General features: G+C 52.0%; 2 protein-coding genes across 2 annotated transcripts; one reads left to right on the top strand and one right to left on the bottom strand.

Annotated features, from left to right (window-relative positions):
* Nucleotides 1-1,735: 1,735 nt before the first annotated feature.
* Nucleotides 1,736-12,506, bottom strand: EMWEY_00026580 (WD domain-containing protein, putative; the record flags this gene model as incomplete). The annotated part of the gene is made up of 14 exons (XM_013481177.1): nt 1,736-2,035; nt 2,278-2,760; nt 2,931-4,598; nt 4,808-5,058; nt 5,267-7,875; nt 8,049-8,394; nt 8,553-8,625; nt 8,736-8,824; nt 9,030-9,141; nt 9,379-9,468; nt 10,210-10,850; nt 11,246-11,638; nt 11,836-11,958; nt 12,242-12,506. 14 exons carry the CDS (start codon nt 12,504-12,506, stop codon nt 1,736-1,738), a joined length of 7,443 nt encoding a protein of 2,480 aa, XP_013336631.1.
* Nucleotides 12,507-13,493: 987 nt separating this feature from the next.
* On the top strand, nt 13,494-16,051 carry EMWEY_00026570 (hypothetical protein, conserved; the record flags this gene model as incomplete). The annotated part of the gene is made up of 2 exons (XM_013481176.1): nt 13,494-15,426; nt 15,831-16,051. 2 exons carry the CDS (start codon nt 13,494-13,496, stop codon nt 16,049-16,051), a joined length of 2,154 nt encoding a protein of 717 aa, XP_013336630.1.
* Nucleotides 16,052-16,308: the final 257 nt, after the last annotated feature.

Raw genomic sequence — 16,308 nt, 5'->3', positions numbered from 1 at the left:
AAAAATATATAAATATGAAGATCTTTTAGAGTTTAATTAAATAAATAATACAAATAAAAAATATTAATATGAAAATAAGAAAGAATTAACCGTCAGTTTCTTCCTTTTTTCCTGCTTTCTTTTATGATCATGTACATATAAACATAACATACATACACTCGAGGAGTTGAATAGCCAATCTTATGTGTAAAGAATGCGTTTTTGTGGTGATCTTATGAATGTCTTACAAATATAATTCAATTAAATGAATAAAATAAAAGAAATGATGCAAAATAATGTAAATTTCATGAATATTGATCATAAAAAACATTCAATATTTATACATACACCCCAAGAAACAAGAAACCTCAGGTGTACAGGCAGATATGTATATAGGGGAATAAATAAATATAGGGTGTAAGCAATGCATGCGATGTGCAGCTTATTTATTCGCTAATTCGTCTTTAATTAATTATTTATTTATTTATTTTTTAAAAAGATTTGTTTTCATTCGTATTTTCCCTTTTTTTACTCCTTTTCTCCTCTATCCCTCCGCGTCGCGGGGGGCTCGACACCCAAATATATATATAAGGATGTAAAAAGAAAGAAAAGAAGAATATTTCTTCATTTTTCCTTCTTAAATATATTATATAATAAAGACATAATAACTAAAATTCATTAATAAATCTATTTAGCCAGCAGAAGCAGACCCTTTTTACCAGCATATATCGATATACTTGAGGTGTATAGGCAGCTCTAGTTGTTGTATATTGTGGGTAATAATAACACGGAGGTTTATACAATAAATTCTTTCCTTCTTTGTTTATTTATAATTAAATATAATTACTGTTTATTAATCTTATTTAAATAATACTATTATTCCCCCTTTTTTGCATTTTTCTCGTACAACTGCGACACCCCATGCCATAAGAAAGTCCCTTTTTGTCTTTGCTGCTGCTGCTGTTGCTGCTGCTGCTGCTGCTGCCTGAGGTGTAATGACTAACACCGTAAAGAAGAAATAGTAACACTGCCATGGTTGCTGCTAAGACTGCAGCAGCAGCAGAAGCTGCTGCTGCTGCTGCTAGGTTTGTCTTGTGGCACAGTAAGCCAATTAGAGTTTGCATGCACTAACTGTGTGCCTATTGAATAGGAAGAGAGGCAGGCTGCTACTTGCTTCTGCTGCTGCTGCTTCCTGCTGCTTGCTACTGCTTGCTGCACCTGGTTGCTGCTTGCTGCTGCTGCTGATGTAGCACAATTCGGGTGTCTACGCAGCTGGGCTGCAGCAACAAAATAAATTAATAAATAAAAGGAATTAAAAAGGGAATTTCTTTACACATGCAGCAAAACAGGAAAAATATAAATATATATAAATATATATTAATATATTAATATATATTAATATATTAATATATACATATATAACTATATATAAATATATATTTATATATATAAATATATATTTATATATATAAATATATAAATATTATTAGGTGTATGCATAACAAGAGAGACATAAAGCAAAGAAACAAAACAAATAAACATTTAAACTTTTTTTTTTATGTAGTGCAGCCCCAAACACAATTGGGGCATCCGCTGCAATGCATGCATGCATGCACGCATGCATGCATGCATGCATGCATGCACTAACAATTGCATCTTGCTGCGCTGCGGCTGTTCACACATTCTAAAGACAATGGCAAACACGCTTTATATCCCTTTTGCTGCTGCTGCTGTACATACACTTGAAAAAGGGCGACTAAAAGATGTCCTCGGGGCTACCGCCAAACAGGTCGTCCGAGTCTGCTGCTGCTGCTGCTGCTGCAGCGTCAGCTTCAGCAGCAGCAGCAGCAGCAGCTTCTGCATCAGCAGCAGCGGCTGCTGCGCGTCCTGCAGCAGTTACCTCCCGTAGCAGCTCGGACCTGTACATACACCGCACTGCTTCCTCGCTGCACCACTGCAGCTTTGCTGCTGCAGCTGCAGCAGCAAATATCTTCCTTCGCGTGGCTACTAGAGAAGCAGCAGCAGCATGTGCCTTTGCTGCTGCTTCCTGCGCCAGCTGCAGCAGCAAACACAAACAGACAAAGAGAAGCAAAATGCAGCACGCATGCATGCATGCATACAGTGTTTCTCGGCAGCAGCAGTAGCTGCTGCTGCTGCTGCAGCAAATGCAGCAGAACAGTTCCTGCTATTATACAAACCGAGAACTGTCTCCACCTTCTACAACCTCTCCCTGCTGCTGCTGCTGCTGTTGCTGCTGTTGCTGTTTGTGCTGCTGCTGCTGCTGCTGCTGCTTCTTACTTGCATCCGCGAGTTAATATCATCGTTTTCTTCATTAGATGCTGTGATTGCTGCAGCAACATTCTTAAGTGCAGCAGCAGCTGCTGCTGCTATTGCTGCTGCGTCAGCTCCTGCTGCTGTCCATACACGCCAATCAACTCCTGAGAAAGCTGCTGCTGCTTCCGGTGCAGCAGCAGCAGCAGCAGGAGCAGCAACAGCTGCTGCTGCTGCCGCTGCTGCTTGCTGAGCAGCAGCACTAAGACTGCTGCGGAGTTCTTGGTAGCCTAGGGGCAGCAGCAGCGAGCTAGCTTGCTGCTGCAGATGCTGCTCGTGCTGCTGCAGCAGCACAAGCCATGGGGAAAGCAGCAGCAACTCCGTGTTTATAAACATATCTACAATAGCAGCAAGCTGCTGCACTTGCTGCAGCTCCGTCAGCCGCAGCAGCAGCTGCTGCAGCCACCTAGAGAAGCTGCGGGGACAGCCCAAGTGCAGCGCGCACAGAACCTAACACAGCAGCAGCAGCAACAACAACAGCAGCAGCAAGAGATGACAACAACAGCAGCAGGCAATCTTTTATCCAACTAATAAGCAAAAGCTGCGCATACACCGCAAAATATGCCTATACAACGCAAAGAAGCTGCTGCTGCTGCTGCTGCTGCTGCTGCAGTGCTTACCTGATGCTGCAGATGCTGCAGCGACAACCGCACGCTGCTGTCTCCCATAACTTCTAGTGGCGGCATTTTGCAGCATTGGTGCTGCTGCTGCTGCTGCTTCTGCTGCACCAGCTGCTGCTCCTCTTCTGTATTCTCCCCCGCTGCTGTTGCTGTTGCTGTTACTGCTGCTGCTGCGGGCTGCAGTGCCCCTTTGCTATAATACCTGCGTATAAGAGCTAATCCTCTTTGCTGTCTTAAGGAAGAAAGTCTTTCTGCTGTTAAACCCAAAGAAGCAGCTAACAGCCGCTGCGCTAGGCGACACAGGAAACCTGTGCTGCTGCTGCTGCTGCTGCTGCTGTTGCTGCTGCTGCGCCAAAAGCTGCTGCAGACGTCTTGCAGAGCTGGGCTGTTGCGTTGGATTCGCTCGAGGAGATCCTCTGACTCATCAGTAGACGGTAAAGCAGCAGCAGCAGCTGCTGCTGCTGTTGCTGCTATTGTTGTTGCTGTTGATGTTGGTGCTGCAGCAGCTGCTCCTGCTGCTGTGTTATCTAAAGGCAGTAGGCCATTGCTGCTGCTAACCCTTTTGCCAGTAGCAGGAGCAGCAGCAACAGCTGCCGTCCCCTGCTGCTGCTGCTGCCGCTGCTGCTGCTGCTGCTGCTGCTGCTGCTGAAGGGAAGCCCAACAAACAAGAGAGAAGAAGTCGGAAGCCGCGAAGGCCAAATCGTCTATTCTACGGAAGTCGTCAGCAACAAGAGGTAGCGAACTAGAGCAGCAGCAGAAGCTGCTGCTGCAGCTGCTGCTGCTGTTGCTGCTACACTTGTTGCTTGAATAGTTGCTGCGGAGGCGGCAAGCAAAGACACGACCAGATTTCATCGCCAACAGCAGCAGCAAGAAGTCAGGTGCAGCAGCAGCAGGAGATAGACGAGCCAGCAAAGAAGAAGGATCTGCTGATGGATCCTGTACATTTGCTGCAGCCTCGTCTGCTGTTGCTGCTACTGCTGTTGCTGCTGCTGCTGTTGCTGTTGCTGCTGCTGTTGCTGCTGCTGCGTTGTTGCTTGACGGGGGATTAAAAAGAGATGCAAGAGACCCCCAGCCTCTATATATATCCACCCAGGACACTGCATCAGCCCCTTGCTGCTGCTGCTGCTGCTGCCGTTGCTGCTGCTGCTGCTGCTGGATTGCGGAGCAGCAGAGGCTCTGCAGCGAGAGCGCGAACTGCGGGGCCCATCTACTGTCTGCTACAGCAGCAGCTGCTGCAACTGCTGCTGCTGCATGCGATATCTGCTGCTGCTGCTGTTCGGTGATAAGCGGAGGGAAGAGAGGGCTTAAAGACAACCCCAAAAGAAACGCATCTGTTGTCAGCACAAGCAGCAGCAGTGGCCGCTCCTGCTGGTGCTGTTGCTGTTGCTGTTGCTGCTGCTGCTGCTGTTGCTGTTGCTGCTGCTGCTGCTGTTGCTGCTGCTGCTGCTGCCTGGGGGTCTCATGTAGGCGGGTAAAGGCAAGCGAAGAAACGGTGCGGGCCGAGAGGCAGCTAAGTAGCGGCAAGGACAGCAGCACACCGGAAGAAAGGCACACCAACTGCAGCAGCAGCAGCTCCTGCTGCTGCTGCTGCTGCTTCTGGTGCTGCTGTCTGTTGTCTGTGTCTTGGTGTCCTCTAGTAGAGACAACGACAGCAGCAGCAACATCTGCCTCAGCATTCAATGCTAACAAAGAGACACATCCTCCTTCACTAAGTCGGCAACTCCAAAGGACCTGCAGCAGCAGCAGCAGCAGCAGCAGCAGCAGCAACAGCAACAACAACAACACAACAGATGCAGAAACGTGCTGCGCCAACACACAGACAGACAGACAGCAGCGGCAGCAGCAACAGCAGCAAGTAGCAACCAAATAACGCTTACCTTCTCCTCCTCTGCGGGGGAATGCTGCAGCATCTCCAAACTGCTGCTGCTGCTGCTGCTGCTGCAGCCATTGTTGTTGCTGCTTGTAACAGAGACGCACACAAGGTACGGTGGCGCGCTTGAAGAGGTACATGCGCCCTCTCCGTTGAGTCCTGCTGCTGCTGCTGCTGCTGTTGCTGCTGCTGCTGCAGTGCGCTGCCTCTTAGAAGCTCGACAAGTTTCATTAACTGCATACACCCGTCTCTCCTCCCCTGAGGCGCAGCAGCAGCAGCAGCAAAGCAGCAGCAGCAGCACACAGCAAACAAGCAAATGTCGCATTCCGCCAGCAGCAGCAGATAATATAGTGATTACACCAGCAAGTGCATAAGCAGCGACAGCAGCAGCAGCTGCTGCTGCAGCAACACCAGAAGCAGCAGCAGCACCATCAGCAGCAACTGCAACAGCAGCAGCACAACTCACCGTTTACAAAGAAGGAAGCACGGAGGAACGGTAATATATTGGGGGCAGGTAGAACATCTACATACCCAGCTTGCTGCTGCTGCTGCTGTTGCTGCTGCAGCCGTTCCAAGGGTTGCAGCAAGCGCTGGGGCTGCTGCTGTTGCTGCTGTTGCTGATGCCTCTCCTGCAGTGAGCGAGAACTCTTCTCCGGAGGAGGCGCTGCTGGTTTTGCTGCTGTTCCTGTTCCTGTTGCTGCAGCAGCAGCAGCAGCAGCAGCCTTTGCTGTCTTCCTGGGACTTGCTGCAGCAGCAGCTGCTGCTATTGATGCTGCTGCTGCTACTTTTGATGGCCGCGGGCGCGGGACTGCAGCAGCAGGAGAAGTATCATCATCTGCGTCCTCTTTATCTTCAGCTGCAGTCTGTTGCTGCTGCTGCTGTTGCTGCTGCTGCTGTTTCTCCTTTGGGGTTCTTGGCTCTGCAAGGGCTGCTGCTGCTGCTTTCACAGCACTAAGCTGTTCTTGCTGCTGCTGCTGCTGCTGTGTATTTGTACTAGGAGTATCGCGTTCTGCCTCTGTCTCGTCAGCGGTGCTGCTGTTGCTGCTGTTGCTGTTGCTTCTCTCTGCTGCTGCTGCAGCGATGGCTGCTTGTTCTGCTTGTTCTGCTGCTTCGTCCTCCTCTTCCTCCTCCCGCTGCAGCCGCTGCAGCAGCAGCAGCTGCTGCTTGTACCTTACCGCGAAGGGGTTCCATTCTTCCCATGGGATAGAGGGGTCATCAAAAGCAGCAGCAGAAGCAGCAGCAGCAGCAGCAGCAGCAGAACGTGGCTCTTCCTCCTCTGCCTCGCTATCTTCTCCCTCTGAGCATTCAGGTGTCTTTGCTGCTGCAAATAAGTGTCTCCTTCTGTCCCTCCCGTCCCCGTCATCTCCATCCCCTCCACTCCCCCTCTTGCTGCTGTTGTTGCTGCTGCTGTTGCTGCTAGAGTTGTTGCTAGTATTGCCGCTGCTGTTGCTGCTGCTTTTGCTGCTGCTGCTATTGTTAGGTACCGGGTTGGATCCACGGGGTGAGCCGTCGGCGCAGCTGTAAGTGCTGATGCCTTTGCTGCTGCTGCTGCTGCTGTTGCTGCTACTGCAGCCCGTAAGCGGACCCACCTCCACTTCGTGCTGGTGCTGCTCATGCTGCTGCTGTTGCTGCTGCTCCCCCTCCTGATCCAAGGCCGAAGACAGCGGCTTCTGTACGGCTTCTGCTGCTGCTGCAGGCGGAGAGTCCTGCTGCTGCCTGCTGCTGTGCCTTTGGGCAACCGCCGCAGCAACACTACGTAGCAGCATCTGCTGCTGCTGGAACAAAAGCGCAGCGTTGCTGCTCCTGCTGCTGCTAGCCGAAGCTGAGCAAGAAACAGCAGAAGCCCCACATGGTGCAGCTTCTGCTGCTGCTGCTGCTGCTGCTGCTGCTGCTGCCTTTGTTGCACGCGAGTAAGAAATAAACATCTCCAGGTCTTGCCAAGTATTTCGCTGTCTGTACACCGCAGACATATCAGGAGAAGCCAACGCGTACACAAGGCTGTTGCTGTTGCTGCTGCTGTTGCTGCTGCTGTCGTTGTTTCTGCTGCCATCGGTGGTGCTGGTGTTGTTGCTGCTGCTGTTGCTGCCGCTGCGCTGCAGAATAAACCCTTCATCTGACTCCGTGCTGGTGCGGCTGCTGCAAAAAGAAGCTGCTGCTTCGAGCTGCTGCTGCTGCTGCTGCTGCTGCCCGTTTTGCTGCAGTTTTGCTACCTCTAGTAAGGGAGTATCCGTGTCTTCTTTACCAGCATCAGGTGCTGTTGCTGCAGATGCTGCTGCTGCTGCTTCCGATCTGCTGCTGCTGCCAGCAGCTGAGAGTCGCGAAAAGAGTTCTACAAAGCTAAGGGTCTTCCCTCCTGCAGCAGCTGCTGCTCTTCCCGTTGCTGCTGCAGGCGCAGTAGCATTGGAAGGCGTGGCAGCTGCCTCCGCTGCAGCAGCTGCAGCACCATCAGCTGCTGCTGCTGCGGCGGCACCAGCCGCAGACTCCTCTGCATCTCCACTGTCATCAGAATCTGCACATGGTGCTGCTGCAGCGGGGGCAGCAGACGTACCAGCACCAGGAGGAGCAGCAGCTGCAGCAACAACAGGAGGACCACCAACACGAGAGAGCAGCACAGGCCTTATCCTCCTCATGCCGTTTTGTAGAATTGTTTCTTGCTGCAGCAGCCGCAGAGGTACAGGAGCAGCAGCAGGAGAAGATGCTGCTGTTGCTGATCCAGCAGCAGCAGGAGATCCATCCGGAGGTGCTCCTGCTGCTGCTGCTGCTGCGGCAATGGGAAGCAACTGCCGTGGCTTCGGCTTCCTTAGAGGGAATGTTGAGTGCAAGAAGCAGCAGCAGCAGCAGCAGCGGCACGCTGTCCAGCTTCCATTTGCTGTTGCTGCTGTTGCTGCTGCTGCAGACCCTGGCTCAGGAGGGACAAACACTGACGTTGCTGCAGCAGCACGTGCTGCTGCAGCAAAATGATCGTAAGAGCTGCAGCAGCGCATGCTGCTGCTGCTAGTCTCCTCAGATGTCAGCCGCACCAGCGCCACATGCCCGCCGCTGCATGCAACAGCCAGCCATAACCCGCCTCGCGTCCTGCAGCACCAACAGCAGCAGCAACAACAACAGCAGCAAGAAACATTCACCCGCGAGTCCACAGGATCAGATGCTACCAGCTCGGAAGACAATTTCTGCTGCTGCTGCTGTTGCTGCTCTGCGCATGCAGCTTCAGCAGCAGCAGCAGCAAGAGCAGCCGCAAATATACTAACCATGAGAAGCCTTGAACGGTGGTGTTCTCATCAAGGAGATTTGTAACAATAGCCACACACTGCCCGTGCTGCTCTTCGGTGTCTTGCTGCTGCTGCTGCTGCTGCTGCTGCTGCGATTGCTGCTGCGATTGCGACTGCTGCAGCGCCTTGGTTTTGGGGGCACTTCCCTTGCCATTAGTGTTAGCAGAGCTGTTGTTGTTGCTGCTGCTGCTATTGCTACTATTGCTGCTGTTGTTGCTGCTGTTGTTGCTGTTGCTGTTGCCGTTGCTGCTGCTGCTGCTATTGCTGCTGCTGCTGTTGCTGCTGAGCGAGACACGCCATATAGAGATAACTCCGTCTTCACTTGCTGCACACACAAAACATCACAACTCTGTAGCTCGTAATTCTTTCTGCTTCTGCTGCTGCTGCTGCTGTTGGTGTTGCTGCTGCTGCTGGTGTTGCTACTGCTGCTGTTGCTGGTGTTTCTGTTGCTTCTGCTGCTGCTGCTGCTGCTGCTGCTGTTACCTTGGCAGTACATAACATGACGCTCTGGTGCTTTCCCCCTCTTAGCCGACACAAACATCCCATCGCCAAAACTCTGCATGCAAACACCAAACCCTAAACCCTAAACCCTAAACCCTTAACCCTAAACCCTTAACCCTAAACCCTTAACCCTAAAACCCTAAACCCTAAACCCTAAACGCTTACAACTGATTTGACGGGTGCCTGATGTCCATAGAAGAAGAGGGGCATCTGCGGTTCTATTAACCCATTAGCATCTACAGCGAAGGCACAACCTGCAAAGACACCGCAGCAGCAGCAGCAGCAGCAGCAAAGGTTGTTAGTTGCTGCTGCTGCTCATGTTCCTTCTGTTGCTTTTGCTGCTGTTGTACTGTCAATGCTCATGCTTCTCCTTGTGTTTGCGCTGCTGCTGCTCCTGCTGGAGCGCCAACAGCAGCAGCACCAATAACAACAACAGCAGCAACAGCAGCAGCAGCATACCTAATGGCCTTTGCTGCTGCTGTGCATGAGAGACGGAGAGTAAATCCCCCGTAAGAGAGAAGGAAGGAATACGCAAGACAGGAGAATCCTCAGGACCTTCCCTTAATACACTCTGTACATAACATATATACATATTTATTTATTTATTTATTTATTTATTTTATTTATTTATTTGTTTATTTATTTTATTTACTTATTTATTTATACTAATTACTGCTGCTGATGATGATGAACACCGAACCAACAACAAGAAATCCTCAACCAACAGAACCAAGGAGTCGCTACCCAAGCAGCAGCAGCAGCAGCAGCAGCAGCAGCAGCAGCAGCAGCAGCAGCAGCAAGCACTCACGTCGTGCTGTGCTGTCTCCTCGATAACCCATTTTGTTTCTCCAGCAGCAGGCGGCTTGCAGCGCCACAAATACAGCTTCTTGCTGCTCGTCTGCAGCAGCAGAAGAACGAGCAGCAGCAGCACCAACAGCATGACATGCAGCAGCAAACAGCAGCCGTAGCAGCAGCAGGTACACCGGACAACTGCGGCAACTGATCTAGACCGCCAGCAGCAACAACAACAGCAGCAGCAGCAACAGCAGCAGCAGCAGCAGCAGACCTGAGCTGCCAGCAGCAGATTATCTGCTCTCCAGCTTAGTCCTTTAATGAGGCCGCCATCAGAGGAAGGAAGACCAAACGTTAAACACGATGTACCGTCAGCTACATGCAGCACAGACAGCCTGCAGCAGCAGCAGCAGCAGCAGCAGCAGCAGCAGCAGCAACAGCAGCAGCACACCAGAAGGGTCACAGCAATAGTTGTAGTAACTAAAGCAGCAGTAGCAGCAGCAAAAGCAACAGCAGCAGCAGCTGCTGCAGCAACAACAGCACCATACCTTCCCCTAGCTCCTGCAGCAACAATGAATCTCTTGTCTGCGCTCCATACAAAATCAAACACCTGAACATCAACAACACACAAAACCGTTGCTGCTGCTGCTGCTGCTGCTGCTGCTGCTGCTGCTGCCATGGTACTGCTGCTGCAGCATGGAAAGGGCAACATGATCCAACGCAGGGAGTAGCAGCAGCAGAGGCAACAGCAACCGGACAAGCAACTGAAGCAGCAACAGCCGCAGCACCCCCGACAGTAGCACGAGCAGCAGCAGCAGCAGCAGCAGCAGCAGCAGCAGCAACAGACCTGAGGTAGAGAGGACTGTGGTGTTTTGAGTGTCTTAACAAGATTCCATTTCTCCGAGTAGACCGTCGCACCAATTGCTGCAGCAATTTCTTCCTGTTCCTGTTCTTGTTGCTGCTGCTGCTGCTGTTGCTGCTGCTGCTGCTGCTGGCTTAATGTGCTTCTCTCCGGGGGCGGAAGGTGAGACAGACGCAAGAAGGGACAAAGGCAGCAACCAGGCTTCGCAGGGGTCTGTACATTTGCCTTCTTTGCTGCTGCTTTCCCTGCTGCTGCTGCTGCTGCTTGTGGACTGCTCTCTGCTGCTGCTGCTGCCTTTGCTGCTGCCTTGCTGCCCTTCACCTTGCCTTGCTGCGGCGATGATTGGGCAGAAGCTGCTGCAGCTGCTGCAGCAGCGGAGGGATTTGCTGCACCTTTCGTTGCATTTGGTGACTGTGCTGGCTTGGATGCAGCACCCCCTTGCTGTTGTTGTTGCTGCTGTTGCTGCTGCTGTTGCTGCTGCTGTGATGATGACACTTGGGTAGGAGGAGATGCCAGCCGCAGCTTCCTCTTCCCTGTTACTTTTGTTTTGCTGCTGCTGCTGCCGCTGCTGCTTAGAGTGTACACATGAATCTCTCCGCTGCTGTCGCATGTAGCCAGGAACTCCCCTGCAATTCACACAGCGGCAGCAGCAGCAGCAGCAGCAGCAGCAGCAGTTTAGGAACAGGATAGTCATGAGCAGCAGCTACTGCTGCTGCGCCGACAACAGCAGCAACGGCAACGGCAGCAGCAGCAAACGGGCATGTACCGGCAGCTGCACAACAGCAAGGCCAGCAGCACTGCTGCAGCAGCATTATTACTACACTGTCCTGCATCATCAGCAGCACCACCAGCAGCACCAAGACTATCACCATCTTCAGCAGCAGCAGGAGCAGCAGCAACAACAGCAGCAGCAGCAGCTAACCATCCCATGTCCATTTAATAGCAGTAACATTAGCCCTATGATTTGCTGCAGCAAAGACACAAGTTGCTCTTGTTAGAGGAAGACGAACTAACGGATTACCATCAACAGCACCTAGTCTCTCTAGTGCTGCTGCTGCTGCTGCTGCAGCAGCAGCAGCAGCAGATCGTGCTGCTGATGATGACTTCAATGCAGCACCAGACTCCGCGGAACCGCCCGCTGGGCCCGTTTCTGCTACTCCTGCTGCTGTTGCTGCTCCTCCTGCTGCTCCTCCTGCTGCGTCAGCAGCACTCAGCTCGCCCTCGGAAGATGCAACGCCCTGGCTGCTGCTGCTGCTGCTGCTGCTGTTGCTGCTTTTGCTGTTGTTAGCTGGTGAAGCAGCAGCCTTCTCCTCTGCACCGTCCTGCTGTTGCTGTTGCTGCTGCTGCACATCTGTCTTCACCTTCTTTGCCGGGGATGCAGCAGCAGCAGCAGCTGCTGCTGCTGCACGACTTGCTGCAAGGATAAGAGAGGCAAGGAGAGAAGATGGTGGTTGCTATAACATCAGAAAGAGGCAGCAACAGCAATAAAGCGAGCAGCAGCAGCAGCAACAGAATGGGCAGCAGCAACAACTACAAACCCAGCAGCGACAACAACAACAACAATGCCAGCAGCAGCAGCAGTAGCAACAACAGCAGCAGCAGCATACGGACCTTGTCTCTTGGCATTTCTTGCTGCTGCAGATATTTCATGAGGTTGGTGTGCATGCAATACCCATATCTTTACGGATGCTGCTGCTGCTGTTGCTAGGCGCTCATAGTTCCAGTAACGCCTCCCTGCAGCAGCAGCAGCAGAAATAGCAGCAGCAGCAGCAGCAGCAGCAAGATAAGCACAAGGAAGAGGTGGCACATAAGAAGCAAAAAGACACTAATTACGTACTCTATGCATGCGCAACCAATAGCTGCAGCAACCGGAGAAACTGTGGCAGCTACGGCAGCAGCAACAGCAGCAAGAGCAGCAGCAGCAGCAGGAAGAGCAGCAGCAGCAGCAGCAAGAGCAGCAGCAACAACAGCAGTAACAAGAACCATACTAGAGCAGCAAGAATAGCAGCAGTCCTACCTGCTGCATGTTTTGCTGCTGCGGCGGCAGTCTGCTGCTTTTGCTGGGAAGCTGTTGCTGCTGCGGTGGTGGTTTGGCGGCGTTGCTTCCCTCCTGCTGCAGCTACAGTCTTGCTGTTGTTGTTGCTGTTGCTGCTGCTGCTGTTGGTGGTGGTGCTGCAGTTTGCTGCTGCATGCGCCTGCACGAACAAGGGATGGGGCTGAAAGGCGAGGGAAGAAATCGGCAATCCGCCGTGGTGTACATTCAGCAGCCTCTCGACTATCATCCTCCGCTGCTGCTGCTGTTGCTGCTGCTGCTGCTACTGTTAATGCTGCTGCTGTTACTGTTGTTGCTGTTGTTGCTCTCTATACACCTGCTCCTGTTCCTATCCATTAAGGATAGACAGATTTACTGGAGCGGTGCTGCTACGTTTCTGCTGCGTTTCTGCTGCGTTGTTGCTGCGTTGCTGCTGCTGTGCTGCTGCTGTGTTGATGATGCTGCTGCGGAAAATGGCGTAGATTTTGCTGCAACAGCAGAAACTGCTGCTGCTGTTGCTATTACTGCTTGTGTAGTTGCTGCAGCTCCTGGGGATGCTGCTGCACTCCCTGCGGTTGCTGCCAGGCAAATGGATCACGCTGCGTCAAAATAGCTGCATGCACCCGCAGCTGCTGCTGTTGCTGCTGTTACTGCTGCTTCTAGCATCAGGTGTTATCCAGGCTGCAGGTGCTGCTTGTGTCTTGTTGCTGCAGCAGTTGTTGCTGCAGCAGAGAAGACACCGCTATGGGTGGGAGCACTCCTGCTGCAGCAGCAGCAGCAGGTGTAGCAGCGCCAGCAGCAAATCTTTTACATACGGCCTTGGTGGGAGTACATTATGAGACATATTTTCTCCCTGCTGCTGCTGTTATTTACCTTGTCTCTTTTGTTTCTTTTCTGCTGCAGCAACGCATGCGTCTTGCTGCTGCCGCCGCTGTCGCCTGCAGCCCCGCAGAGGCGGCGGCAGCGGCCCCTGCTGCGGCACAGAACGCCACAAAACAATGTAACATTGATTTTAAATATAATTTGCGATCAAAAAGAGCAGCAGCAGCAGCAGCTGCTGCTGCTGCTGGCACCGCTGCAGCAGCAGCAGCCAATTTGGGGGGCGGCAACGCCGGGCTAACACCGCATGGACATGCAGCAGCAGCGACAGCAGCTCAACAAGCAGCAGTAGCAGCAGCAGTAGCATCACCAGCAGCAGCAGTCAGCTGCTCTTGCAGCTGCTGCTCCCAGAGGAATGATGGGCTGCCTCTGCTGGCCTGGCCGGCTCTCCCGCGTGCTGCTGCTGCTGACAGTGACAGCAGCAGCGGCAGCAGCAGCCTGCTGCGGCGTGTCTGGCTTAACGATCAGTCGCTCTGTTGCTTCTGCTGCTGCTGAAGGGGGGTTTATAGGCAGGAGCAGCAGCAACTTTTCTGTGGCCTACCCCGTGTTGTTTGGCAGCCTCGCCAAGCAGCTGCAGGACAGCAGACGCAGCAGCAGCAGCAGACGCAGCAGGTGGCGCTCCCTTCCTTATTTCATTATTTCTCCAGGCTGTTTTCCGGCAGGTAACAACAACAATAACAACAACAATAGCAGCAGCAGCAGCAGCAGCAGCAGCAGACTGGCTGCTGTGTCTGCACAGCAGAAGGAGGAGCTGCGGAAGAAGCAAGAGAAGGAATTTCTGCAGCGTAGGAAGGCAAATCAGGCGAAGCAGCGGGAGCGTTTGCTGCTGCTGAAGCAGGAGCGTCAGGAGCAGAAGAACAGGCAGCAGCAGCATCGTCTGCAGCAGGTGCAGCAGCAGCAAGAGAGGGAGGATGGAGTAACTAAGGAGGAGCTAGCTGCCTTACGAGCTAAGATAAGACTACAGGAGCAGCAGAATAGGGTGAAGCAACGTAAGGCACACAACTTGCTGCTGCTGCAGAAGCGGCAGCTAGCGGAGAGGCAGCGGCAGCAGCTAAAGGATCGTCTGCTGCGGGTGCGTATACAGGAAAGAGAAGCAGAGCAGCAGCAGCAGCAGCAAAATAGATTAGGGAGAGCAACAACAAGAGAAGGAAAAAGTCTTAAGATAGCAGAGATAAAACATTTATTAAGGACTTCTTTGCTGCTGCTGCAGTTCAAGACCCAATCAACAGGTACCAATAAGGGCAGGAAAGACAGCAGCAGCAGCAGCAACAACAACAACAGCAACAGCAGCAACAGCAACAGCAGCATAGGCATCAAAACTGTATCTGTAGGTATAACACAGGAGCAGCAGCAGCAAATATTTAGGGAATTAGTTGTTAAAGGATTACATAAATTTGTGCTGCTAAAAAGAATAAAAAACTCCTTAATGAGGACAGCTATACGTCAGATACAAGAAGAGCAGCAGCAGCAGCAGCAGCAGCAGCAAGAACAGCAGCAGCAGCAAGAGCAGCAGCTGCAGCAGGAAATAGAGGACAAGGAGATGCACGAACGGCTGTGGGGCCGATGGGACGATTCTCCTCTAAGTGACGAGGAGATCTATGAGATATTAGGTGTAACAGAGCAGCAGCTGCAGCTGAATAGGAAGCAGCAGCAGCAGGAAGCACAAGCTGCAGCTGCTGCATCAAAGGCCCATGGCAGCAAAGGCGGCAGCAGCAGCAGCACGAAGACAGCTCCAAAGAAGACAGCAGGAGGGAAGAAAGGTGCTGCTGCTGATGATGAGACACTAACTCCAGAGAAATTAGATAAGATGGAGCTTCCTGAGCCTGAGGATTATGCTGCAGCAGCAGCAGCAGCAGCAGCAGCAGAAGATCGTGCTCGTGCTGCAGTAGATGTAGAGGGAGCAAGAAGATCATTAATTGAATCTGCTGATTTGCTGCTTCCTTATCTAAAGGGAGAATGTCTGTATGCATTTATTCATGCATCTGCTGCTGCAGAGGATAGACTACAGGAAGCAGTAAAGTTGCTGCTGCAGCAATATACAGAAGCAGCAGCAGATAATAAAGAAAGAGCAGAGGAAGCAGCAGCAGACACAACAAGAAGGAAACCAGGAGATAAATATATTATTATTCCTGCTGATGATCCTGCACCTGTAGAGGATTTACCTAAATATATGATGACACGTGGTGAGTATGCTGCTGCTGCTGCTGCTGCTGCAGCATCTACTGGTGAGGCTGCTAAAGCTGCTGCAGCAGCTGAAGCAGCAGCAGCAGCAGCAGCAGAAGCAGCATTGGGTAAACCCTCTAATGAATCCCCTTTGCTGCCTGTTGTTGCCTTAACTCCTTCTCTTCTTATTCCCTCTAAGAGTATTCCTCTCCTCCATCAACTCTCCTCACGTAAACAACTCACCCAACAAATTGCAGGTCAGCTAATATATATATACTGCTGCTGCTGCTGCTGCTGCTTGCGTTGCTGCTACTGTTGCTGTTGCTGTTGCTGTTGCTGTACGGTCTTGTAGCAGAATCAGATGAACAAGGACGGCAGCGCCTTCCTTGCTATTCTCTGTTACTAGTTCTTCTGCTGTTCCTGCTGCTGCTTCTGCTGCTGTTCCTGCTGCTGCTTCTGTTGCTGTTCTCCCTCATCTGCTGCTGCATTTGCTGCATGGAACGTAATCCTTGTGTCTGTGCTTCTGCTGCAGATAAGGCTCTCTCTCCCTCATTGCGTCTTCTAGCAGCTCTGCAACAAAGTGGAGGGACGTTAAGCTTCGTGCTACGGGCAACACAGCAGCAGCTGATGGCCCTCTTGGAGCATGGCCGTGCCAAGGCGGAGCAGCAGAAGCAGCAGCATCTCATGCCGCAGAAGCAAGAGCGGCAGCAGGAGCAGCAGCAGGAGCAGCAGCAACAGAAGGACAGCAGCTAGGAATGCAAATATTCCAGCTGATACATCTATTGAGAACTGCGTGGGGAATTCGTGTATTGGCGCCCAGTAGCTCCCTTAGAGGCCCTTTACATAGAGCAGCAGCAGCAGCAGCAGCAGCAGCGGCAGAAGCAGCTGTAGCAGCAGCTGTAGGAGCAGCCGCCGCCGCAGTAGCTAGCTGGATGTATCGTTTTGGGGGTATTGGTTGTTTTGTTTGCCTTCCCCCCCATCTGCTTGTATGGAATGTAATGCAGTGCCAT

Source organism: Eimeria maxima, genomic scaffold (genome assembly GCF_000499605.1).
Source record: "Eimeria maxima Weybridge genomic scaffold, Emw_scaff288, whole genome shotgun sequence".
In the NCBI taxonomy this organism is placed as follows: domain Eukaryota; phylum Apicomplexa; class Conoidasida; order Eucoccidiorida; family Eimeriidae; genus Eimeria; species Eimeria maxima.
This window is presented reverse-complemented; position numbering and strand designations above follow the sequence as displayed.